Source organism: Seriola aureovittata, chromosome 17 (assembly GCF_021018895.1).
Source record: "Seriola aureovittata isolate HTS-2021-v1 ecotype China chromosome 17, ASM2101889v1, whole genome shotgun sequence".
Taxonomy (NCBI): Eukaryota; Metazoa; Chordata; class Actinopteri; order Carangiformes; family Carangidae; genus Seriola; species Seriola aureovittata.
The window spans coordinates 126,447-154,400 of record NC_079380.1 but is presented as its reverse complement, the minus strand read 5'-3'; the positions used below and the strand labels follow the sequence as shown (position 1 = coordinate 154,400).

At 42.5% G+C, this 27,954-nt stretch overlaps 1 protein-coding gene across 3 annotated transcripts in view; it reads left to right on the top strand.

The window, feature by feature from the left end:
• The window catches only part of LOC130185213 (TANK-binding kinase 1-binding protein 1-like), a 51,147-nt gene that overhangs the window by 22,048 nt on the left and 1,145 nt on the right, over nt 1–27,954 (top strand). Inside the window, exons 2-12 of one of the 3 annotated variants that reach the window (XM_056401557.1) lie at nt 13,065–13,114; nt 14,174–14,305; nt 19,478–19,582; nt 19,766–19,916; nt 20,289–20,482; nt 21,830–21,897; nt 22,006–22,121; nt 23,960–24,144; nt 24,274–24,546; nt 27,021–27,101; nt 27,188–27,412. In XM_056401557.1, coding sequence (XP_056257532.1) covers nt 14,180–14,305; nt 19,478–19,582; nt 19,766–19,916; nt 20,289–20,482; nt 21,830–21,897; nt 22,006–22,121; nt 23,960–24,144; nt 24,274–24,546; nt 27,021–27,101; nt 27,188–27,412 — 1,524 coding nt within the window. In that variant the 5' untranslated portion in view covers nt 13,065–13,114; nt 14,174–14,179. The remainder of the gene's footprint in view (nt 1–13,064; nt 13,115–14,173; nt 14,306–19,477; nt 19,583–19,765; nt 19,917–20,288; nt 20,483–21,829; nt 21,898–22,005; nt 22,122–23,959; nt 24,145–24,273; nt 24,547–27,020; nt 27,102–27,187; nt 27,413–27,954) is intronic. The other 2 variants (XM_056401556.1, XM_056401554.1) reach the window with 2 other exon arrangements.

Genomic DNA, 27,954 nt, shown 5'->3' with positions numbered 1-27,954 from the left:
TTCCAAGCAGGCCATGGGCAAAGTTAGGCACAGATCTTTTTGTGTTTGACAGTAAAGACTATCTCATCACTGTGGATTATTTCTCAAACTTTTGGGAAATAGACTACTTGCCTGACACTAAATCTACGACAGTGATAAGGAAACTGAAAGCTCATTTCGCCCGCCAAGGTATTCCGGATACAGTAATCTCGGACAATGGACCACAATATGCGTCCCAGGACTTCAAAAAATTCAGTGAACAGTGGGGATTCCAGCATCTGACTTCATCACCTGGCTACCCACAGAGCAACGGCAAGGCCGAATCAGCTGTTAAGACAGCAAAAAGACTTCTCATCAAAGCCAAGGCAGCTGGGCAGGATCCTTATCTTGCTCTTCTGGACCACCGAAACACACCGTCGCAAGGCCTGGAGAGCAGTCCAGCACAGCGACTGCTCAGTCGCCGTACCAAAACACTGCTGCCAACGAAAGCAAGCCTGCTAAGACCAAAAGTTGTTCGGATCAGTCAGAATCTGAAAAACAAGCAGCAATGTCAGAGTACGTACTACAACAGAGCAGCTAGAGACCTGGACATACTGACTACAGGTGACTGTGTGAGGATACAGCCACTCCCACCCCACACGGTCTGGAGACTAGGCAAGGTGCTGAAGCCAGTCGATGGGAGGTCCTATGAGGTTCAGTTGCAATCTGGAGGAGTCATAAGGAGGAATCGCAGACACCTCAGGCGTGCACCGGGAGTGACTTTCAGTGACCCTATTGACATTGAGATCAGCATCCCCAGTCAGCCATAGGCTGTGGGAAATGAACGTTCAGAGACTGTTCCGCTCCCTCACGCTGTCACAGCAGCACATACACCCAGAGACACTGATAACAGAAATACCCTTGTCACGACCAGAGCTGGCCGCACAGTGGTACAGCCACAGCGATACAAGGACTGTGTGTTATCATGGTGATAAACTGTGAGAGGAAGTGAGATGTTGATGTTTGTTTACATGTTATGCTCTGGTTAAGTAAACAACAACAAAAGTTATGGTTTACATATGTTGAGATTAATGTGACCATTTGCACATTTAAAGTTCTGAGCTAAGTTTTGAATAATACAGCTTGTGAAAGAAAGTTATGGTTACAGTTTTGTTTGGTAGCTGCTATTTTCATCAGTTGTTAAGAGAAAATTTTGAATTGATGAACATGTATAACTGTTTACAATTAATTAATAAGCACTTTTGTTATTGGAGTCTTTGTATGTTGGCTAAAGTCAAATTTTGAGATAAAAGAACTAACTCTCAAAAGAGAAGGGATGTATCAATAGGAATTATTGTTAGGAACCTTTGTCTTTAGTCAGTGTGACACACGGACATGTTTTGAAGTGACACCACCGGAGTTACCGGACCGAGCTGTATGTTGAGCCTGACGTGCCTAAGTTTTAATAAAGTTTACAACCCAGCAGGGTCAAAGAGTAAGCAAGTGTACGCTTCGTGAGTGAAAGCATCATACTTTAACACAGTGGATGATGTGAGTCAAAGAGTAGGTATTGGTCTGTGTACGTGGGCTTCCTGTATACCCAAATGTGGAGGCTCCTGTCCTCAGCAAGGTGGACATCACAGTCAAGGAAAGGGAGGTGATTGTCTTTGACATCCTCTCTTGTGAAATTGATGTTCTTGTCCACTGAGTTGATGTGTTGGGTAAAGGCTTGTAGATCTTGTGTTTTAATCTTTACCCATGTGTCATCCACATACCTAAACCAGTGGCTTGGTGGAGTTCCCTTGAAGGAGTTGAGGGCCTTTCGCTCTACCATTTCCATGTATAGCTTGGCCACAATGGGGGACACAGGTGAGCCCATAGCACAGCCGTGCTTTTGTCTGTAGAAGTTGCCGTTAAACTGGAAATATGTGGTTGTGAGAATCATAAATCCAGTAACTGGCAAATCTGGTCTGGTTTGAGTTTTGTTCTGTCATGTAGTGTGTGATCTTGTTTCAAGTGATGCCTCACAGTTTCCACTGCCTGCATTGTTGGAATACAGGTGAATAAGGAGGTCACATCGTATGACACCATGGTTTCATCTTGTGCCATTTTCAAGCCTTTGATTTTGTTTACAAAGTCTAATGAGTTTCGAACATGATGTGGTGTGTTCCCAACCAGGGGGGCTAAGATGTTGGCTACAAGCTTAGCGATATTGTAGGTTACTGAATTGATGCTGCTTACGATGGGTCGGAGGGGTGCCCCTTCCTTATGGACCTTGGGGAGTCCATATAGGCATGGAATGGTGTCCTGAGGATAGAGACGGAGGTATTGTGGCCGGTCAAGAGCTCCATGTTGTTGTAGTTTTTGGAGGCATTCAATGACCTTTCTTTTGTACAAAAGAAATGTTTTAAGTGAACATGAAATGTTTTAAGTGTGGCGATATTGTCCACAAATGGCGGGCAGCGCAGGTGAGCAGTGGGTTGTAGGTTGCAGCAGGCAACAATGTGGATGTTGATGTTGGATGATGACTCTCCGTCACAGTTCTCTGAAATTGTGTCACAGTGTGACAAACAGCCATATTCACAACTATTTCCTAGATGAAACTTACGGTGATGAAACAGACAGTCTGTGGAAATAACTGAATTCTTTCCTGATGTGGACAGATTCATTAACTCTTTTTTAAAGGGAAGGAAAATGGTTGGTTATGAACAGAAATGTTTTTATCTTAAAAGACTAGAATCAGGAAAGAGAAGCCAGGAAAGGTCCCTCTAAATGCATAAAAATAAATAAATATATGAATAGAAATTGGTGGAGCACTAAGGGTGGTGTTTTCACTGTCCTCTGTCTTCTTTCTCTCTGTGCTCTTCATGGAGGTTTTGAGAGTAAGAACTTTAAACATCAATGGAGGGAGGGGTAGAGATAAGCAGTGGTAACTGAGCTGAGCAGAAGTAAGAACTTAGATGTGCTACTCTTACAAGAGATACACAGCTCAGTAGATAATGAAGGAGAATGGGGAACGACTTAGAGGGAACAGATTTTGTCATGATACTAACCTTAGTGCAGAAGTAACCATTCACCAAACCTTCATCTAACAAATGTTTCAGCATGTGAAGTATAACAGGGCAGGATCCAAGCAGTGTAAGCGACAATCAGAGACATAACCTGTGTATTTATTAATGTATATGCTTACATTTCTGGTGCTGGTCGCATAGTGCTGTTTCATAAACTTAATAATAAACTGAACAGTTCAACAGTGATTCAGTTATAGTGGTAGGAGGAGACTGGAATTGTACTACTCATTGTTTCAGCTGACAGAAATGCAGGAGAGCCTCACCCACCATCAGCCTCCCTTTTTGTCCAGTGTGGTTGCAGAAAATGACCTCACAGACGTTTGGAGGAAACTAAATCCAGTAGCTAGACAATATACTTGGGTGAAAATCTCTGAAGGCAGTGTGGGGGCAGCTAGAATAGATAGGATTTATGTTAATCAACAATAATAACAATTCTAACAATAACAACCTAATAACCCAATAACAGGCTAACTAAAGCAACAATATCACCTGTTGGTTCTTCGGATCATCATTTAGTTACATCACCTTATGGGTACACCCTCAACGCTGTCCCTATTGGCATGTTAATGTAAGACTGACCTATGATAAGGCCTTCTGTTAGTCTTTCTCTGACTTCTTTGTGCCAATGGAGACTGAGGAAATTTCACAGCTTAGTTCAGTGGTGGGAGCTGGGGAAAACAAGAAATGTCATTTTTAACAGTACACAGCACACACAACAACCATAGACTGAAACTGCTTTGAAAAGTTGGAGAAGGGGACAATTGAGATAGAGTTATTAATGGGCAGTGACGTGCAGTCAGGGGAGGCAGGTGAGGCACTGCCTCACCTGCCATCATGGAAAGAAAAAAAAAGTAAAAAGAAAAAAAATTAATTAAATTGTTATATGTATACAGTGATTATACTATAAAGTTATTTTCCATTTAACTTCACCAGTTTTAGATTATTTTTATTCAAAATCGCTGAATTTTGACATTTACCGTTCAAATACTGAGAAGAGACTTGCGGTGAGGCAGCAGCCAGCTGAGCCTCACCATGGATTGCGCAATGACTCGGCTAACTGCTGGCCTGCTGTGCAGTGAGACCGTATTGCTATCTCTCTGTATGTCGCTATTAAAATGTTCAAACACTTTTGCTATATGAATAATATTATAAATTTCCATAGTTTAGTTAGCTGAGGTATATAATGTACAGTGTTTTTTATCAACAACTGTATGTGTGTAACATGTTTCTTGTGCTGAGCAATCATAAAACGGCTGCGAAGACGCACTGGGTGAGGCACGCAGTTCTCCTGCCTCATGGAAGAGGGCGCTAGTGATCCCAGGGATCCTTCTTGCGACTCCTCGGCTGCAGAATAAGTGACAACAAGCTACAGTTAGCAAGTCAAGTGCAGCGGCAGCGATCGTTTATTTTTTCCTCTTGCCTGGACTTACTTTTAACATGGAGGATTACATATCTAAAATAAAACAGTTTTCTAAACTGGACTTTCAATCGATTTTTTAAATGTGCTTTTTTGTGTTCTACAGTTTGTATGTGTAAAGAATACTGGTATGCGCTTTTAAACATAACCCGTTAACTGCTGCCAATCAAATGGTGAATAAGATACTCTTTAGGGTTCATATGTTTGTAAATCTGACTGTGATGAAGTCAGTGCCTCACCAGCCATGAACCTCACCGCACGTCACTGTTAATGGGACAGATAATTAATAATAATAATAATAATAATAATAATAATAATAAGACCTTGAAGAATAGGGGAAAGCTTTAGGAAACTCCTTACATGAAAAAGTGAGGGTGCTTTGATTAGAATTTTTACCAATAAAGACATAAGATGCCCTGACACATTTTTTCTTTAAGTAAGAGAGGAAAGACAGAGAACACAATCAGATGGTGCACCTTAAGTTTCCAAATCGGACTATAACAAGTGATCCATCAGAGATGAGGAAGCTGGCTATAGACTTCTACACTGGCATGTTTAGTGCTGACAGCTGTGACTCTGACTGTGTGGCTGAAATTCTGGAGGGACTGCCTCAACTAGATGGAGCTCAGTCAGTGTCACTGGATTCCACCATTTTCTTTGAGGAAATATCTGTAGTGGTGCAGCAGCTCAGCTGTGGTTGGTCTCCTGGGATTGATGGACTTCTCTTGAAGTTCTACAAAAGATTTTTGGACTCTGCTGGGAAGAGACTTGTTTCGAATTTTTAAAGACTGTTTGGACTCTGGGATTTTACTGCTGAGCTATACGAGGGCAATCCGGACATTTCTACCTAACAAACCTAATGTCATGGTGGATGGAAGTCAGGACCCACGATGCAGATAAGACACTGAATGGGTGCAGGAAAAAAAAAAAGGTAGCTTGGCTGCTGGGGCTTGGAAGGGTGGCTGGGCTGCTGGGGCTTGGAAGGGTTGCTGGGCTGCTTGGATTTGGAAGGGTGGCGGCAGAAGCAGGACCTGGAAACAAGGGGGGAAAAAAACACGGTCAAGAACTCAGTCATAAAACTAGCGAGAGAGCTAATGAACGAGAAACCGACGAATCTCTGAGCCGATATATTTACTATACCACTTGGAGTTAGCTGACAATCTGGCGAAGAGCTGTGGACTGGACCAAGGCTTTATGCAGACTGGAGTGAAGGTGACTTGATTGCAGATTGCTGGCAGGTGGCTTGATTACTGACGGCTGGCAGGTGTGCAGGTCAGCTCCGCCCAGCTCCAGACAGAAAAACACTAAGATCCTGACAGCACCCCCCTCTTAATGGGAGCCCCCTGGCGACCCCCAGGCTTGGCAGGATGAGCCCTATAAAACTCCCTCACCATATCAGGGTCCAAAATGAGGGACCGAGAGATCCAAGACCGCTCCTCTGGTCCATACCCCTCCCAATCAACCAAGTATTGCAGCCCCCGACCCCTGCGGCGAACATCCAGGAGCCTGCGCACCGTAAACACCGGATGATCATCAATGAGCCGGGGGGGAGGAGGGGGAACGGCCGGAGGGCAAAGGTCACTGCTGTGGACAGGCTTTAACTGGGAAACATGAAAAGTGGGGTGGATACAGAGGGATTTGGGGAGCTCAAGGCGGACAGCAGAGGGATTGATTATCCTTACAATCTTGAATGGACCAAGGTAACGGGGAGACAGCTTCCGGGAATCAGTCTTGATTGGAATATTTCTAGAAGAAAGCCAAACTGACCAACACCTGTGTGATATTGGGGAGCTGGGACACGGTGTTGGTCAGCTGCTTGTTTATTCTTGGCAGAGGTTTGGAGGAGAATGGCTTGGGTCTTCTTCCAGATGTTCTTGCAACGACGGAGATGATGCTGGATAGAGGGAACCGAAAGCTCCTCTTCTAAAGAGGGAAACAGAGGAGGTTGATATCCAAGGGAAGCTTCAAAAGGTGACATACCTGAGGCAGAGCTGACAAGGGAATTGTGAGCGTATTCAATCCATGGGAGGAATGAGGTCCAAGCAGAGGGGTTGGATGCAGTGATACAGCGAAGAGAGGTCTCCAAATCTTGGTTTGCCCGTTCTGTTTGTCCGTTGGTCTGGGGGTGATAACCAGAGGTTAACCCCACCAAGAAAAAAGCAATGGAAAAATTTTGCATTTCTTATTTCCTTGGGTGACTAATAACCACAATCAATTTTTTTTTTTTCCACAGGCCCTGTGGTTTTTAAAATATTGATCTCTACCAAATGGTCGAGATGTCACTTGATGGTTTAAGTTCAGAATTTCATACAAATACCAAAAATAGTAGAAAAAGTCAAATAAAATACTAATTTATACAGAAATACACAACAAGAAATATCCATGACATGGAATACACTTTATTTCTGGTGCAGTGGTATGCAACAAAACAGTGCAAAACATAGGAAACATTTGCATTTCATACTTCAACTGCACAAACGTTTTTTGGGACACAAGATCCACATTTCTGGTGGATTGATTGAACTAGTGTTGCTGGTTTCCATTTAATCTTGAAAGAACATTGCAAACATATGCCAAACATATTAGAACATTACATTTCTGACCTTCTCACCTCAACACACCTCATCTGATGCTTGTTGAGCATTACATCCACTTTACCTCTGGTGATATGCTACAAAGCATTTCTGGTGTGTGTTCAAACACAGGAAAACATTGCATTTCTCACACTTCCACCTTGAGACACCCTTTGGACAGAGGTTGCATCGTCCCCGCGTGTCACAGTGAAGAGGCCAGTGTCCCAGGTTGTCGTAGCGCACATCTGGTTGTGGTTTTGGTCGTGAGGGTCTTGGGGTGTAGCCTTGCTTCTGTTGTGGTTGAGAGCTCAGAGAAGGTCGTCCCACTTTGGATGCTAGCTTGTTGACTCGGTTCAAGCTTTGGGCAACTGCCAGGCGGAACCTTTTGAGAGTCATGGGTTTTTGGTTCAGTAGGCCACAGTCCCTCTTGTAGACCAGCCAGGAATTTGCGATGCACAGGTCAAGGATGTATCCAAACAGGGGAATATACCATCTCCCTGACTTGGCTGGGGTCTTGTACAAGTGTACCAGCATGTCGGAAAGATCAATTCCTCCCATGTGCTCATTATAAGCAGGGATGAGTGATGGACATGGGATATTGATCTTTGCCCTGGACTCTTTGCTCCACCGTTTGACACTTGAAAAAGGCATGATCCCACAGGCATTGCTCAGAAGGTTGACACATTTATTGTCAAACCACTTTACAGCAATCACCCCTTCAGCAGACCTGTAATCACAGGCTCCACGTCCCCTCTTCATCAGGTCTTTGTCCGCCACCAAGGGAGCTCCACCAGTGCGGTTTGGTCGTACAGTGCCGATGCACTTGACACTCAGGGAGGTGTGCAAGTGTTGGATCAAGCTGAAACTTGTGAAGAAGTTGTCACAAAATACAATAGACAACTGAGGCTGTTTTATGGTTTTACACAGCGTTGTCACCACTTTGGCTCCTAGAGGTAGCGTCTGCTCCTGTTCACTAAGGGCAACATTGAAGAACGTGGACACCCCTTGATACAGCAGCATGTCGTGGATAATGCCAGATGAACTTGCTCGACAGAATAACTTAAAGCCCCACTTGTCTGGCTTGTTGGCGATATATTTGCGGAGTGTGCCAGCCCTCGTGCCTTTATATGCTACCATGACTTCATCCACACTGTGCTTGTAAGTGGATGGTATCTGGAGACACCGCTCACGAAGCATCTCAAAGAGGGGACGGATTTTGTAGAATCTGTCTGGACTTCCATCACACTGCTGATTATCATTAAAATGAATGAACCGGCGTAACACCTGGAATCTCTTCCTTGGCATGATATCAGCTATCACGTTGAAACGTGACTCATGGTGCCAGTAGTCCTCCAGCGAAGGGAAGTTGAAAACACCCATATAGACAAGGATTGCCAAGAAATTCTCAATTTCTTCAGGGCTGCTCTTAATTGGATCCCCCAACTCCTGAGCAGAGTACAGATTTGTATGATGAGCAATATGTTCAATCATTTAATCAGTGAAGAGCATCTTGAAATACTGGAAAGGTGTGTGTACTGCATCAGGGGGTTCAAATCTTGAATCCGGGACCTGGAATTCCTGGATATCCTCATGCTTCCAGATTCTTCTTGTGCTTTTGTTTGGGCCTGAGGGGCAACTTGGGTTAGAGGTGTCCTCTGGCTCCTCCAAGGAAACTGTTTTTAGGGTGTGTTTGCCTTTTCTGCTCTTCTTACGAGGTGGCTGTGAAGAAGAACTGCTTGTTGAGGGAGCCTCTTCTTCATCCAGGGATTCAAAAGAACTGTCACCAGTCCCTTCTGCTTGTGTGGGATGATAATCTGGATCCTCTATCGGGTCATCATCATCCTCACTCAGATCACCATCAGATTCTTGAGGATTTTCTGGTACAAGAACGAGAAAAGTCTGTGGTCTTGCACCGTAGAATGTTTTAGTATCCATCTAGTGGTTGCAAAACAAGTTAAAAATTGAAATTATAATCAACAACCTCTATCAATGGAACAACAGGAACACTGCTTATATTGTGGCTAGCCTCACAGCCTCCATCTTGCCTGATGGCCAAAAAGTAACTCAGAAAGTGACAAAAATGACTTACTTAGGACTTAGGAAAGTCTTTCAACATATTCACAATGTACTAACACTTAATGTTTAATATTTACACCAATGGATGAACAGAAGTCTTTATTTTATCACAAATAGTCTATTTTAATTACATTAGTTTAGTTTCACTACACTTACCATAAAGCGACAAATCAACCATTTGGTTGAGCATGTTTTTAAAAAATTACTAGATATGTAATTTCAGTGTTTTTGTGGTTTCAAACAACATAATTCTGTTCAGTAAGGCCTGTAACACTATCATATGTCAAAAAAGTATTCTTACCTTTCATAGTTTCACCAAAAACAGTCAAAATATCTTAATCGATTTTCTTCTTTCTCAATTCCTGGTTGAAGGGAAGTTGTAGCGGCATGCTATAGGAAAACACAGTGACATCTGGGGGACTTTTTTAGTATAACATACCTTTACCAAGTGGTAGAGATGGCTCAATCAGCTTGAGTTAAGTGAGGTACTCGTCTCATTGAAATATAGTGAGTCAAAGTGTGCTAAACCATTTGGTCGAGCAGGCAGTTAAAGGGTTAAACTGACAGTGGCACCCAGGCCCCCGACAGAAAGCTTGCCATACCTGTGATGTGAACTGGGGCCCTCCGTCAGAAACAATGTCTGTAGGAATACCATGCAGGCGAAAAACGTGGGTGGTAAGTAATTCTGCAGTCTCCTTAGCTGAGGGCAGTTTGGGGATGGCAATGAAGTGTGCAGCCTTGGAGAAGCGGTCAACTATAGTAAGTATAGCAGTATTACCTTGGGAAGCTGGGAGGCCCGTGACAAAGTCAACAGCGATGTGGGACCATGGGCGACCAGGAACAGGTAGTGGACGGAGCAGGCCAGCAGGGGGTGATTGGGCTGCTCTGCCACGGGCACAGACGGAGCAGGCCTGGACATAGGCTCGGGTGTCCCTATCCATTGTTGGCCACCAGAAATGGCGCTTGAGGAGGGATAGAGTTCGGTTGATTCCTGGATGACAGGAGAATTTACTGGCATGCACCCATTGAAGAGCGGAAGACCGGACAGAATCAGGGACGAATAGGCGGTTAAGGGGGCCTCCACCTGGGTCCGGTTGAGTGTGTTGTGCTTCTTGAATCAGGGACTCAATCCCCCAGGTAATGGGAGCCACCACCTGGGAGGCTGGCAGGATGTTCTCAGGTTCCGTGGGGGTCTCCTCAGCGCTAGACTGCCGAGACAGGGCATCAGGCTTAACGTTACGGGAGCCAGGACGGTAAGTTAATGTGAAGTCAAAACGGCTGAAGAAGAGGGACCAGCGGGCCTGTCGGGAGTTGAGACGCTTAGCTGACTGGATGTAGGCAAGGTTTTTGTGGTCAGTCCAGACCACAAACGGCAGTTTGGATCCCTCTAGCCAATGTCGCCATTCTTCCAGTGCCATTTTCACTGCCAGCAACTCCAGATTCCCCACATTGTAGTTCCTCTCTGCAGGGGTCAACCGTCTGGAAAAATAGGCACAGGGGTGGAGGTTACTGTCCGGCTCTCGTCTCTGGGACAAAACTGCCCCAACGCCAGTCTCCGATGCATCCACCTCGACGATGAATTGCAGTGCAGGATTTGGAAGGACCAGAACGGGTGCTGAGGTGAACAGCTGTTTCAGCTTGGAGAAGGCCAAGTCCGCTTTGGGGGTCCAACAGAACTGTACAGAAGGGGAGGTAAGGCAAGTTAGAGGAGCAACCACACGGCTGTAATCCCGGATGAATCGTCTATAGAAATTTGCAAACCCCAAAAACCTCTGAAGCCGCTTCCTGTTCTCTGGAACTGGCCACCATGCCACCGCTCTCACCTTCTTCGGATCAGTCCTACATTGTCCCTCCTCAATAATAAGGCCTAAAAAAACTGACCTTCTTGGCATGAAAGTCACACTTCTCCGCCTTGATGAATAACTTGTTCTCCAACAGCCTTTGCAAAACAAGACGGACGTGATCCTGGTGTTCGTCTAGGGACTGAGAAAAAATGAGAATGTCATCCAAATAGACATACACAAATTGATTCAGAAAGTCTCTCAGAACATCATTAATGAGGGCCTGAAATACAGCTGGGGCGTTGGTAAGGCCAAAAGGCATTACTAAATACTCGAAGTGCCCTAAAGGGGTGTTAAAAGCCGTCTTCCACTCGTCCCCCTCCTTAATTCTCACCAAATGATAGGCGTTACGGAGGTCCAGCTTAGAGAAAACAGTGGCTCCTTGCAGGGGGGTGAAAGCTGCGTCATTCAGAGGTAGGGGGTATTTATTCTTTATAGTTATATTATTTATTCCACGATAATCAATACAGGGTCTCAGACTAGCATCTTTCTTGGACACAAAGAAAAACCCAGCAGCCACCGGAGAAGAAGAAGGCCGAATTATCCCAGCTGCCAGGGAGTCTCTGATGTATGTTTCCATTGCGTCATGTTCAGGCTTAGACACGTTGTAGAGACGGCTGGAGGGCAACGGAGCACCAGGGAGCAAGTCGATGGAACAGTCGTAGGGTCTGTGAGGTGGGAGAGAGAGCGCTTTGTCCTTACAGAATACCTCTCTCAGTTCATGGTAAACCTCTGGGACTTTGGAGAGGTCAGGCGTATCAGGAGGAGGATCTAGAGAGAGAGGGCTGCCACTAGCTGGGGACAAAGCAGATTGCAGACAGGTTGCAAGACAGAAAGAACTCCACTCAGAAATTCTCCCCTTGGCCCAATCAATGAGGGGGTTGTGTTTTACCAACCAGGGGTGACCCAGAATTATTGCTGGCAGGTGGCTTGATCACTGACGGCTGGCAGGTGTGCAGGTCAGCTCTGCCCAGCTCCAGACAGAAAAACACTAAGATCCTGACACCTAAGAGATCTTGGCCTCCTGAAGAGCTGGAGACCGATATCGCTGCTGTGTACAGACTATAAAATTGTTGCAAAATGTCTCTCACATAGACTGAATGAATGTATGGACATGGTTCTAAACATCAGCCAGACATACTGTGTTCCTGAACAGACAATAATGGACAATCTGTTCTTAATCAGGGACATTATTGATTCATCTAAACTCCAGGACTTGGATGTGGGACTTTTTCCCTTGATCAGGAAAAAGCTTTTGATATATTGGACTGTTGTTATTTGTTTAAGACAACTGAGGCTTTTGGTTTAGGAGGAAAATTTATTTCATGGGTGAAGTTATTATATTATTGTATTGGAGCCACTTTTTCTGTTAAAGGTGGGGGGACAACTTCACCGACTAGTCCCTGTTCAGAAAGGTATCAGACAGAGATGTGTGTATGCTCTGGCTATTGAGCCTCTCCTAAATTAGCTCAGGCCAGGTCTCACAGGTTTAACCTTGGCAGAAAACATAAAACATACAGTTACTTTTTGAGCTTATGCTGATGATGTTATGGTTTTCATTACAGGTCAAAATTACATCCAGGTCCTTCAACAAAAATTAAAATTATATGAGCCAGCTTCTTCTGCAAAGGTGAGCAGGTCAAAGTGTAATGAGCTCCACCTGGGAGAGTGGAGAGATAAAGAGCAGCCAACTTTACCAGCTGGACTGCAGTGGAGCAGAGAGGGGATGAAGGTCCTAGGTGTCTTTCTGGGAAATGATGATTTTCAGAAAAAAAAACTGGGAGGGTCTAGTTGAAAAAATCAGTGCCCGGTTGTCTCAGTTGAAGTTGGTCCACCCCAGTTGTCCTACAAGGAGGGGACTTTGGTTGTTAACAACCTTGCGGCTTCTATGCTCTGGAACTGCCACACTGTTTTAGAACCTCCAGGGGCACCATAGGCTGGTTAATTTCTTCTGGGGAGGGTTTCACTGGATTAGATCTGCTGTGCTGTTCTTACCTGTGTCAGAGGGGGGCCAGGGACTGGTAGACCTCTGCAGCCGTAAAGCAGCTTTTTGCCTTCAGACTGTGCAGCATCTCCTCTATCATAAGCAGCAGCTCTGGACTGAATCAGCATTTGTGCTTCTTCGCAGAGTGAAGAGCCTGGCCTACGATAAGCACCTCTTTCTTCTGGATCTGGAAGGTGCGGACACATCACAGACTTCCTATTTTTTACCAGTTGGTCAAGTGTGCCTGCAGAACTGTTTTAAAGGCGAGTAGAGACTGTTCTCTGCTGTATGGTAAGGTTGGGGAGGAGCATTTGCTTCATAACCCACTCATACAAAGCAGAATGCTTCACTCCGGGGTCAAGGGGGTTTGGTGTGTTGGCACCAGGGTAATTTCCAAGAGGTAGCTGGATGTCCCTGTACAAACCTCCCATAGAGAAACGCACTGCGGATCTCCATTGGAGGGTAGTGCTTGGGGCCGTGGCTACAAACGATCATGTGGCACATATAGACCACAGCACAGGAAGCTATTGTGTGTTTTGTCAGGCTGAGGAAACTGAAATCATCTTTGGCTCAGCTGTCCCAGACTGGCTCTGCTCCTCTCCTTGCTGCAGCGGGGGCTTGATCGATTAGGGCAGGTTTTTGAAGACAGGCTTTTTATTTTTGGTCCCAGGTTTTCTGTAGCACAGCGCAGATCTACCTGGATTATTTTTTACTGGGTCAAACCAAGATGAGCATTTGGCTAATGAGAAGGAATGAAATGAAGGGGACAGGTTCTGTAGATGCTGACTTAGAATAGAGTTTGTTATGAAATGGTATCACACTTGGCAGACTTTAGTTCTATTTGGGGTGTTGGAGATGTCCTGTATAGTGTTTCTCGTGACTCACAGTTTCTGAAAACAATAAAAAAAATTGTTACCTATTTATTTATTTAGCCTATTTATTTATTTATTTTTTGTTTTTTCAAGTGGCTTGTGGAGGGTTGGGCGGGTGAGTCTGTATAGGGGTAGAATATATGTGAATGTACTTTACATCCTTGTGTTTGTTTAGTTTGACTGAAAAATTGGACCTATAAAGGGTTGGTTAAAGGTCAAAAAAGGTCTCCTCTTCCTCCCCTCTCATCTCTCTTCTCATCTCTCTCCTCCCCTCTCATTTCATTTCTCTTCTCCTCTCTCACCTCTTATCTCTCTCTTCTCCTCTCCTCCCCCCCCCCCCTCCTTTCCTCTCCCCTCCTCTCCACTGCTCTCCTCCTCCAGTTTCCCATGATCAGTGAATTTGGAGAGGAGAGGATAGTGTGTTGTTCCTGTGAGCCTATCATCAAGGACACCAGTGGAATCCAATCAGAGACCACCAATCTACAACAGAGGATCAACTCTCTCACTCAGGAGGTACATTTTGAGTAACATTATCATTGCCACTGCTACTAGTAGATCTAACATAAGTTCCAGAGAAGTTGTATTACAGTTTGCTAAAACACATTTCTTGAAAACTTCCATGCTTTTGTCAAAACTGTAAACACAAAACCCAGCTGTCCAACTACATTCACCAAACCTCTGACTCTCTGACTTCTAAAAACCAAAAAAATCACCTCAACACAGTTATATCTGCGCTCATAATCAAACAGACCAATGACAAAGCCAATGAAAATAAAAACACCATTGATAATTCATTATACACTACATAAAACAAGACTAGGTACATGTCTGGACCACCTCTGGTCTAATTCTGGTCAAGTTCCGATTTCATAACTGTGTCGTCGTCTGATAAAATACACATACACAACAACACAAATACATAAATGAAACGTAAAGACTGAGCTGTGATTCAAAAACACAATTCACAAAACCAAACACCCAAAGTTAAAACACCTCAGATATCCTGCATTCAAAACCGCACTTCTGCACTTACCACATTATTGTTCAAACAACTACATTCTGTTGTGCTCAATCCAAAGCACTTTCATCTTTGGTGGTCTTGTCATCATAGTTCTGAATGAAGAGAATTCTGCTGAGAGAGAGAAATTGTTCAAGCCTACAGAAATATGTGCAGAAACACAAATATTGCTGAAACAAAACTTTTTATTTTTTCCTAAGCAATTGTAAAAAAAAAAAAAAAAAAAAAAAAAACTGGTTGTAGGAACCAAAAAAGTTCTATCAAATATAACAAACACAAAATGAAATTTATGGGGAAAATACAGAAAAAAAAGACAAAAAAAAGAAAATATTTTGGCTGCATCTCACCACCTTACTGGGTTTGGCCACACCAACTTATCAACATCAGCGAGGGAAGAAACATATCCATCTCTGGACAGCACCCACATCAATGTCATCACATGCGTCTTCCATTTCCAAAGAGTAATGTCCACATAAGGGTGATGGTCATACACCTTCCTCCACCATGCACTGAAACTGCCCCATACTGTGACATATCTGTGCTGCTGTGCATCCATACGGTCAGCCAGTATCACAATGTTGAGCTGTCTGTCCAAAAATATGAGGATGTGGTCTGTGTTGTATTGACCAAGGTTGGCATGACAATGGAGGACACCAGCTACAATAGTTCTGTGAACAATTCAACCAAGAAGTGATGGACACAGTATGATTGTTGGAATCCTGAATTATGCAGAGTGAATGGTATTCTAGTTACATACCTGTGCTCAAGCCTAAATGTATGGATCACAGAGGTAACAGTAAATCAGCTCATGTTGGGCTGGACCCTCTGTCCAGCCTCTCTCATTGGCAACCCATGGTAGATAACATGGTCAACTAATGTTGCCCGGATTTCATCTGAAAACTGTGCCCTTTTTTGTCCTCATCCACCCCCTCCAGCTCTACCTCTCACTCTCACCCTCCCCCACTTCTTCCTCTTGCTGCTGCTTCCATTGTTGTTGTAAAATGTATCTTTTTATGGTACTTACATCCTGATTGATGAGTCAACAATAAAGCAATTAGGTGTGTATTGTGATTTGCTAAACTGATTGGCAAGGCTGGCAAAAGTGATTGACACAGCCTTCACCACATCATTCACAATTGATTTGTCCACTCTGTCACCAACAACTTGGTAGAAAGACCCAGATGCATAGAAGTGCAGAGCAATGAGGAGTGACTCCTGTGGTGACTCCTTCTGGTTCTATGTTGAAGTTTTGGCCTGACAAGGTCTGCAGTGTACTTAATATCAGCATTCCCAAACCGAAATTGAGCATAAAGTTCCTCAGTGGTGTATTGCTCTAGTGGTTTTGTACGCTCAACATTCACCCTTTTACTGTTTTCTGTCCTGCCAAAATGGTAGTGGCGATGAATCATACCTGCCATGTCAGTAGCCCTCTGTGAAAGGCTAAATAAGATGGCTGTGTGATTGGTCATTACCAACACACGACCCTTAAACATCAATTACCTGATGTGCTTCAGCTTGTTTTCTATTGAATCAATCATGCCAATGGCCTACAAACTCTGTACACCACAACAAAGAAGTGGAACCATGGACAACTGTGACAACTTCTTTACATCCTACCGCCTTGGAGATGAACTTCAGAAGAGAAAGCTGACCATGTTGGGAACAGTCAGGAGAAATAAACCAGAACTTCCCAGTGAAATTCTGAAGATACAGGGCAGACCTCTGCATTCCTCAATATTTGCTTTCACTGAGAAAGCAGCAGTTGTTTCATACTGCCCAAAGAGAAACAAGAATGTTCTTGTAATGAGTACAATGCACACAGATGCATCTCTGAGCAAAAGAGAAGACATGAAGCCACAAATGATCCTGGATTATAACTCCACCAAAGGAGGAGTTGACAATCTGGACAAAGTCACAGCAACATACAGCTGCCAGCGCAAGACTGCCCGTTGACCTTTGGTGATTTTTTACAACATTGTGGACGTGTCTGCTTACAATGCCTATGTCCTGTGGACTGAAATCAACCAGCAATGGAATGCCGGCAAATTGTACCAACGTCGGCTTTTCCTGGAAGAACTCGGCAAAGCACTTGTCACTCCCAAGATCCAGACGCGAGCCAGGCCAGCTCGATCCCCAGCAGCAACAGCTGTCATTGAAAAGGTCAAGCTCAGGTCACCCAACCAACATCCAGTGGACACAGGTGAAAAGAAATGGAAAAGATGCCAGGTCTGTCCCTCCCGAGAGGACAGTAAAACAAGTACCTGTTGTGTGAAATGCAAGAATTACATCTGCAGAAAGCACACAGTAACATTCTGCCCATCAAGTGGAGAACATTGAAAATGTTCCTAGACCTGGACAAATGAGAATATACACAGGCTTATTGAAAATGTTGAACGTTAAAAATCTGAGAAAATGGCGCATCTTAAAGTTAAAGTTAAAAAGAAATGTGTTTGTGAAGAGGGAAAAACTTAAACAAAATAGTTCTTAAATATAGTGTTGGAATTAAAAATGTATTGTATGTCACTTTTCTAAACGTTTATATAATCTAAAATAAATTGGTTATTAGTTTAACCTGTTTTCTTGGCTGTTTTGCGTGCATTTACACAGTACGGGTCAAAATGACCCGCAACATAATCAATGTAATTTTTTTTCAACATAATACGAGGGTTAATGTACTTGTTGATTGATGTCTTGTAGTGTAATGGTTGCTTAGGTTGTGGTCAGTCATACAGTTAATCCAGTACTCATATGTTCACACACATAGTAGTACGTCTCAGTTCTAGAACCTGCATGAAGCTAACTTCCTCCCTCTAACCTAGTAACTTTAGATTACATGAGCTAGGCTAACAAAGAAACTCACACCTTCCCTCTCACACACACACACACCAGGTGGTCTCAGTGGCCATTTTGAGTAGTTTCTTTGTTTACCGCCATCTTGTGTAGTCTTTTTTGTTCAGGTCATGTGGCCACAGTGACCACTTTGAATCAGCCATCTTGCCTTTGTTTGTGTCCCTACAAGAACACACACATACACACACCTGTATATACTAGATTAGACATTGTGTTTTACTCTGCTCCATTGTAAATAAATGCCTACTGGTGTGTTTAATGTTGCACAAGCGTGAATATTGCCAACCTCTAGTTGGTAGAATTCCAATCCTTCAACTTTAACTTACTGTATATATGGTAATTTGGTTATAGTTAGTAGGCTAATGGTTAATCAGAGTTCCAGATTAATGGTAATAAATTGAGACTAAAACCATATTGGCTATTTTGCCTATTAGTTTAGGCTGGTGCCCTGTGAACTTTAATTAATTTTAAAGTTATTATTTAATATTTTTAATATTAACATTTTTAAATTTATGATAGCCAATCAATTGATGGACAACCGAAATCCAACATATTTGGTGTCCAGCTCATGAGGTAGAGCTCAGACCCAAACACCAGCAAGATGAAAAAAATCATTTGGGTTGAAATTAACCAGAATGTGAATGACACAGGGTCAGGCCATTGCTCAAGTAAAATTTAGATGGAAGAATCCGAAGGCAGAAGTAACCAACGACCATGCAGAAGCAAAAAAAACCCAAACAGGCAACAAGTCCTTTAGGAGAGGTGAATACACTGATTTGGTTCTTTACATTATTGGAGGGGAAAACTCACAAGCTCTACATTCAGGGTGTTGCAGGGGACGGCGAGCCCACAATTGAAGAGGAAAGCAAGCCAGTTCCCCCTAATGCAGAGGAAACATTCATTCTCATCTCAGCCATGTTACTGTGAAAGACGGTAGATCCTCACTGGTAGAGACAGTAGCTACTGCCACAGGAGCTCAAAAAAGAGGCTTGAAGCATTCTTTGTCAAAGAAAGATGATGATGCCTATAGGGCACATAATAAATGAGAAACTGAAATTTGTCTGCAGAGGAACAAATTACTTTGACCAAATTGTATTTTTTTATTTTTCAACTACTAGGCATTTTAAATTTGAATATGAAACACATGGAAAAAATATCCACAATGTATCAGGGTAATGTACTGTATATTTGCTTTTTTATTTATTTTTTGTTGGTCAGATAAGGTCTGAATGTTTAAAAGAAAATGAAATGACCCCTTGAAAATGAAAAAAATTTGAAAAATGAATACACTTTGACCCCATGCTGGCTATTCTACCTGTTTTTTACATACCTAGTAGCCTTCAGTGTGATATGCAGTCCCATTCAGAGCACTCATTATCCGGATTTGGTAATCTTGAAAAGTTTGTATCTGGATCAGAGTGATTCAATCCAATTTTTTCTTATTTTCGTAGTTTTTCCATAATTTCTGTCAGTAATTGATGAGATCTGGTACCATGTAAACAAACACACAATTTCTATAAGATCAAAGCTGAAGCAGGAAGTGGGTCTTTAAACAAAAATGGATTTTACAACAGAAAGTTGTAATTTTTGTGTTTACCTTTTTTTTCTGTAAAATCAAGGTTGATTAAACTTGGGTTTAGTTTAAAGTCGGTCTAATTGTTTGACTGCTCATGCTTCTTGTCCTGTCTGACTTGTCCTGTCTTGCTTAAAATTAATGTTACTGTGTTCATTAGTGTGTTATCATTTCTGGCTGAAATAATGTTGTATTATCCATCAAAGTGAAGCCATGAAAGATTCCTCTTGTTTCTCTATTTCAGCTTCAGAAGACTAAGGAAAGAGAGGAGAGGTTGGAGGAAGTCATCCAGGCTTATGAGAAGATTCACATGGAGAAAAGCAATGTCCAGAGAGACCTTGACAAGATGGTGAACACACACACACACACACACACACACACACACACAACAGTGTTTCATTGCAATGACATTTTATGCCACTGCAGTTTGGTTTTAGTTCTACATATGTGTGTGCGTGTGCGTGTGTGTGGGTGTGTGTGTGGGTGTGTGTGTGTGTGTGTGTGTGTGTGTGTGTGTGTGTGTGTGTGTCAGACGACTCTAGCAGAGCAGCATGTGGAGAGGATCTGCAGTTTGGAGTCTGCCCTCAGACAGAGAGAAACGTCCCTTCAGAAACTCAGTGCTGAACTCCACAGCAAAGACACACATCAGTCACAACTCGAAGCTAGTCTGGATGTACCCAGAGGTGGGTTCCGTTTGTATCAGAAGTAGACCCATAGTAGTGTCGGCAGTAGTAGGAGGAGGAATAATACAAGAAATAAAAGTAGGAGGAGCTGAAAGCCACTCATAATGTATTGGTAGCTGCTTACTAGCCATTTATCAGTAGCTAATATCACTAGCCAAAAGCTTGGGACACTTGGTTGAAAATGCTTTCTCTGGATTACATTTTAATGTTTCAAACTGAGTTGTAAACTCTGAAAAAAGGACAACATTGTGGGTTGGGGATATGTGGTGCCATTGACCTCATCCCCATATCCGGGGATGTTTCTCTAGCCGCCTTTCATCTCACTGTAGAGCAGTGACTGTGAAACAGACTGAAGCTGTTTGGTTTTGTCAGAGGGTTGTGGGCCGACACTACAGTGCTCCCACAGTCTGGATGCCCTGTCAGACCTGAAGCTGCAGCGTCTGGAGGCTGAGCTGGAGGGGGCACGGCACCATGTCGAGGGAGCCTGTCAAAGGGAGAAGGAGCTAAGGGCTGAGCTTCAGAGGTTGCAGCAGAAGGTAGCCCAGCTACAGGATGCACAAAGACAGGTAGGCCTGAATGCTGGAAAATAACAACAAGATGACTAAAAAAAATTGGAGGCTTTTTCTGACCTGGAGCAAATGAAAAGCTAAAATGATGGGGACATTCAGTAGAAATAAAAAAAGAAATTTCCACAATGTAAAAACTTTCTGCACATTTCATGTACAGCCTTTGAGTTTTTCAATTAAATATTTACAATTCCACCCCATAATTTAGTTAATGTAAACCTGATATTGATACACACCAAACTTTATGGAAAGAACTAAAACTATCGAGGTTCTGAACTGGAGACAAAACTTTTTTGTACCCCATGTAGATCATTAACCCCTTGAATATAAAAAGGACTCATTGAAATGGGTTGAAAAATGTATTCGTTATAGTGCTTGTCAGCAAAACTTTGTTTTTTGTGTTTGTTTAAGGCTAGAGTTACACGGTCCAACATGGAGAGGCGTGTGATTGTGTGATTCTTCTTCTTCTGTTTAGTTTAACTGCGGTTGGTATCTATCAATGTTGCATCACTGTCACTACTGGAAAGCACTTGGTTCTCCTGCAGTTATGGATTTTGTGTGACACAAAACGGGTAGAACAGAGGTAGAACAGTCTCAAAAGGATCCACACCAAAGTTGAGATGCACAAATATATTTCAATTGAAAAATCCTAAGGTGATGTGCAAATGATGATATACGAGTTGTAAATTAGAGGCACAGATGCAGATACAGATTCAAATCGCTCTCATTTATTAGTGCATTGTATTTTACGAGTTACGTACCTTGACATTTGTTTGCGAATAGTTTTGAGACCTTTTTCATGAGATTCGACAATGCTTTGCGACAGCTTACTATCCTCAAATGTCAGAGCTACTGTGAATGCAGCACAGAGAAGTTGTTCATATAGTTGCTGCTCAAAGCTGTTAAAGTAAAATTTCACTTTTTCCAAGTTCAATATTTGAATTGATACTAGCAGCTGCCAATCTGCAAATGTACAGTATGAAAGTTCATTATTGATCCTGGAAGTAGTACTTTGGGTAAATGTTGTAGCTCTGATAAACAACAGTTGATTAACACCAAGACTGGTGGTTCTACTGGTGGTTTGATTTCATTTGCTACTTTTTAAATATATTTTTCCGCTGCTTTGAATCTCATGGTCATCGGTGATTGTTGCACAGTGGTCATGGCGGTGGATCTGCTGGTTGGCAGTCAATGGGCCAAAACATGCTAAATGACCAGTTTTGGCCCTAACAGATAAAATCTATCAATAAAAACAGTTGTAGCATCAGGACCATATATAGAAAAACAAATAAATAGATAAACTGGTAGCTGCTGCTGCCCTGATCACAGCTCTGTCTCTCTCTGCAGTCACAGGAGTTGGCCCCACACTGTGAGCACTGTGACATGGAATGGATAAAGAAAGCTGGGGATGAACAGTGAGTCTTATTTCAAAGAGGAGAATATTTTGACTGCATTCTATAGTACTTGTCAGTGTGTCATTTACATGCATTTATTTATGTAGTCACTCTCTTTGTGTGTTCCAGGGTGAACCTAGCCTTAGCCTACACTGAGCTAACAGAGGAGTTGGGTCAGGTTCGCAGTCTGGCTGCAAAACAGAGTGACCTTCTACGACACATCTCACAGGAGCCTGGTAGGTTAGGTAGGTTAGGTCTGTTTGCGTGTAAGGTTCAGGTTACAATTAGGTTAAGGTAATGGAAATATATGCCTAACCCTAGTTAGGCATTTATTTCTGATGGTTAAGGTTAGGGTAAGGGGCCCCTGCCCCTTACCCTAACCTTAGCCTAACTTGTCAATCCACTATCTTCACAGGGGTAGTGGAACAAGTCTGTGTGTTGAGTTGAGTGGAGGGTGGGGGTGATTTTACAGCACATATCCACTTATTAAACTTAGTGTATCACCATAGACTTTCATGAGGTTGACAACACACAACAGACAAACTCATATTGTTACATTTAAGGTGCCGATGGGGGAGTAGATTAGTGCACCAAATAAATGAAAACTGAACAAGAAATGTCAAATATGTTTTACTGTTGGTGTTACAGGTTAATAATTAACAAATGTGGCAATTAATAAACAACTGGAAGGAGTTCTGAATAATATAATATTTATTGCTGTGATTAGTTTTACCACAACACTCAACTATTGCAACCAAGTCAGTTTACTGCACCTACAAAACCCCTGGATATACAGTAGTTGGTGTGCACACATCAAACACTTGACTGTAACAGCATCTCAGTGATGCTGGAACAACATGTTACGCTACAACAGAGAGCAGCAACAACACTTAAATCAAGGATGGTGGAAGAAGACAATGTCTGAAAGTGAATGAGAGAGATGGTTATGGCATTTAATTAGTCTCAAAAGACATATACATAAAACATGCATGTGCCAGCACACAGAGCCACGAGAGTACTCTGTGTGAGCACTCACATTTCTGTTTTTTAAAGTTATTTTTGTGCGGTTTGTATGTCTTTATTTGAGAGAGAGTACTACAGGGTCTGGCCAGCTAGGAGTGGACCTGGGGACCTACTGCTTGCTCATATTGGCTTTTGAGACCTTGGAGGACTGGACAATGGCCGATGTCTCCGCTGCTTTGATTGGTCACTTTCAACATTGGCCACATTGGCCGCTTGATCGCAAGTCAATGTAGTCAAAAGAGCTGCTTTTTTTGGGGATAAAAAGCACTATAAAGTTTATATTTCTCAAGAAATTTTAATGGCTTGAGAAGGAGTAGGATAAAAGTGTTTTTTATTTTTAATAATTTTTTCCTAGTCCAGAACTGGACTACTATATAATATGAATGTAGTAAATATAAATAGATAATATAAACTGAATACTATTTAATATTATTATTCTATAATTATTGTTAAATTACTACACCTTATTGTGTCTATATGGGTATTAATATAATACTGCTGTGCTATACTGTATATTGTTGTACTCCTACTACAGCTCATGTTATACTATATTACACTTCTATTCCTTACAATGTGCCATATTTTTACCATATCATGTATACTGCTGTTACATCTGAATTTCCACTAGGGATCAATAAAGGCGTATATTAAATCTTATTGTCTGTTTTGTAGTATAACTGTACCTTTCACTGCTATAAAAATATAGAAAGCAGACTGACTCACTATTTGATTTGTAAGTGCAGATTTAGTTCCATTTTTCTCATCGATAGTCAGTTATTAGTACTTAATTATGCACTAACTATGTTCTGACCTGGAGTACAAGAAAAGCTAAAATGATGGGGACATAGAAAGAAAAAACCATTGGGCAATCACTAATTGGCATGTTTTTTTGTCAATCCCAGGCAGCCTCTAACAAAGTATCCAGGTTACAAGGGCTCTTCCATTGAGCTTCTTTAACACTGTCCCTCCTAGCTTTCCTTCTGAGCGGTGGCAGTGGTGTAGTACTGAGATTCATCTTAAATCCACTTACCATCCTCTCTCTTTCTCTCTACCCCTCCAGTTTCTCGTCCTACCACAGCTCCTCATCGTCTCTCCACCACCTCCCCCAAATGCCCCTCATTCTCTCCTGATAAGTTTCTCCCCACCCCCTCTCCTTCTCTGTCCCTATGCGACGGCTCCAACTGTCATCAACCAACCAGCAGCCGTCTACGAGCAAAGTTCCAGGGTCGCCGTAGTTACTCTGAGGTGAAGCTACAACTTCATTTGGTGAAACTTCATGGGCCAATTGGATTGGACCTATTTGTGTAATTTTTTTCTGCATAGAGGATTCATTTGACCTGTTCAATGACCTTTGACTCCTCCTTCTTTTCCCAGGTGTCTGACCCATCAGCCATCCAGAGGCCCCCAACACGCCTGATGAGGGACCCAGTAGCCACCCTCCCCAAGCCAAGGCCAATTCTGGGCGAGACGCAGATTTACGGCCAAAGCAAACCTCAGCTCCGTACCTCCTTGTTGGGCCTGGTCAGACCGGCCTCAGCTCATGGAGCTGGAGCGGAGAGAGGGGGAGGAGAGAGGGGTACTGGCAGCAGTCTGAGCAGCAACCCTCATATCTGTACTCTGGACCTGGGCTTTCCTATGGCTGCTGAGGTGACACACAGAGCTTTTTTTGTTTCATTAAGTCAGTGACCTCCTCACTGTTAACAACCTATATGCCTGCATTGTTACCACCATTTTTACTACTTCTATATAATTGTGGAAAATTACTTCAATTAACTGGTAAGTTATGATAGTAAATTACGTGATACATACCAATTACTTCACACTGGTATTAAACTACTAAGAAAACACATCCCCAAAAGATGAAGGATTATATAGTGCCTGAGAAAAAATAGGGAGACCCAGTGCTCATCATTGTCATCACTGTCCCTGAGACACAGTTACCCGGCCTGACGTGCTGTGGTCTTGTCAGGTAATCCACAATCCAGGACATGAAGCAGGTATCCACCCCCATCCCTTCCAGCTTGTTTTTAAGATGGGTGGTTGAATAATAAATTCACTTGATAAATCAAAGAACATAATCTTCATGTAACTACCTGGCTCATCCAAGTAAGAATGGGCCAGTGGAGCATGTAAAGGATGGTATCATCCACTCCAATATGCTCTTTGTAGGCGAACTGTAGGGAGTCTAATGCATGTTCAACCTGTGACCTCAGAAGGTGGAGAAGCAGCCGCTCCAGGGTCTTCATGATGTGTGATGTGAGGGCCACCAGTCTGTAGTCATTTATCTCAGCCGGTCACCCTTCTTGAGGTACCGGAACAAGACATGATGTTTTCCAGGGGACCAGGACCCTCCCTGACTGCTGATGAATCATGAGGTTGACATGGTGGTTGAGAGTGATAAATGTAGACAACAATTGAATTAATTGCCATGAGATTTGGTACTAGGGTTGCCTACACCACAACCCAGCTGCCTAACTGTAGGCCCTCCACAACCACGTGTCAATTAAAGCTTTATCCACTGCGGTTTGGATTAAGCTTTAATGACATGCGCTCTAACAGATAAACCATCAGAACGCCGAACTACTGTCTTCTGCATTTTTTCACAGCACACACAGCTTGTCAGTCTATTGCTAATTGAGAAACTTCTCCAATCCACTTGTAGGCTACAGCTGGTTTGGTTTTACTTGACATTACATTATTCACAGCACTTTGAGGACAAATTGCATCCCGTATTGATTCAATACAGGACGCAGTATTTTATTTTCAAATACAGGATGATCCCGTATTGTATAGGACAGGTGGCAACCCTATTTGGTACCCTATATTCAGGCTGACCTTTAACACTTCCTGCAAGGGCATCATCAGAACAAAAATTTAATTTATCCAATATTTTGGTTTATGACATATACCAGCAGTAAAGACATTCCCATCAACCCATCAAGCTGTACTTTGTGTTTGTAGCTAATTAGCTAAATGCCTGTGTGATAGTTAGTAATTGGTACATGGAATGCAGTAGTATCTATTAAAGAAAATCAGTGAGTTTGAAAAGTTAAATGCTATGAAGGAAGAAAATGTTTTTTCTTTTCTTATGTCAGCATAAAAATCGTAGTTAATAAGTTTAGCTGCTAGAGGCAATTATCAGGGTCCAAGTAGCTTGAAAGCATTAAAATACCATATGTATTAATGCTATTGAGTTTTTGCTGATGCAGTCTGAAGCAGGACTTAAGCCATATGTTAATATATTAATTAGTTAAGTGTGTTAATTAGTTAAGCATGTTAGAATTAGTTAAGCGTGTTAGAATGCTAACATTTGTTAGCATTCTAACACGCTTAACTAAGATGGTGAAAATGATAACCATTATACCTATCCAGCAGTTAGTATCGTCATTGTGGACATGTTAGCATGCTGAGGTTAGCATTTATCTCAAAGCACAGTGCACACTGTGCCTTACAGTGCTGCTTGCAGACATGGTGTGAGTCTACAGCCATGTAGACTCACACCATGTCTACACAGGAGGCTTGTGGTGTGCTCTGCATGTTTGCAGAACAGAAGCAGCAGCTCTGGTGCTCCATGTGTGTCTACATAGATTGTGTTTAGGCAGAAGTAATGATATTACACAATAGCTAGAGTTACAGTCATAATACAGATAAATATATACTTGTTTGTACAAATATACTTAGTCGTTTTAACATACGTATAGTGCAAGCAAAATGTTATCCATTAATTATCCTGTGTATACAGCTGGATTGATTGAAATACAAGTATGTCTGTTCTGTCCAACACACGAGACAGATGACTGAAAAACTAAGCTGAAACCCCTCCTTTGTAGACACTTGTGAGCTAAGTGTGTATGCAGTATGTAGATTTAAGTTTCATTGACATGCAATCTACAAATTTCATAGGGTAGGGTAGGAATAGCATATCTGTTATATCTGTTATATATCCCTGATAAGCCAATAGCATGTCACCGCCTATATGTCAAACTTGCTAAAAAGTAGATTTTCTTTTCTTTGTGGGGCTGTAGGAGAAAGTATTGGGCAAACATAATTCTATAATCCTATAAACTTGAAAATTTCTAGAAGTAATCATGCTGCTCTTTCCTGTATCTCGTCTCATCCAGGTGCATCACTTCTGTCACCTTGACATTCCACCTGAGCCCACCCCACTGGTGACACCACCGCAGTCCTCGGATGATGAAGAGGTGATGACATATTGTTTGTAACACTTCTCGTAGCTTTATACCTGGGTTATTTATTTTGAAAATGTGTGTTTTGTGTACATTTACAGGATGTATGTACATATCTATCGCCGGTTGCCAGCCCACCTCGGACTCTGGGCGCAATTGGGATTGGCTCATCGCCTAGAGAACAGCCCCTCCACCCCTTGTTCCAATCTCCAAGGAAACAGCCCCACCATCCCTCCTTCTCGGCACCCGAGGGCCCTGCCACCCTCTCCTGCCATCTGCCTCCCTACATGAACACAGAGCATGCTCAGTCATGGCCCTCCATTAACGTGAGTAGAAAAAACAATGAGGATTACATAAAAAGATTCCCTCCTGTTCTTGTGGGGAAACAAGCTCCTGCAGCAGCCAAAAAGGATGAATAAGTAAACACAACAAAAATAACAATACACACCAGACCACCAAATGCCATTCCACTGTACGCAGAAATGTGTAAGAAAGTCCAAAAAGCATCAACACTAATTGTGTATCTTGTCTATTTAATTGATATATGAACTGATGGGATTTAGCTATTCCTTTCAGGGTTTTAGGTATTAGGTATTTAGGATTTAGGCATTGTGCTAAATGCCTAAATCCTAATACCTACCATTGTTATAGTGTCTTGGGATATTCTGCCTCTAGGGCATGCTACAAATGCAAAAAGTTTATATCTCAGAATGAGCTGCATGAATTTGTATAAAATACAGTTCTTATGTTCTATGGTCATTATGTAGTCTATGAATAAAGTTTGTTCATGATTGACAAAAGTATGCGTGACTCATTATAAAAAATATAAATTTGTAATCATTCCACTCTCCAAACTTCTAAAAATCAT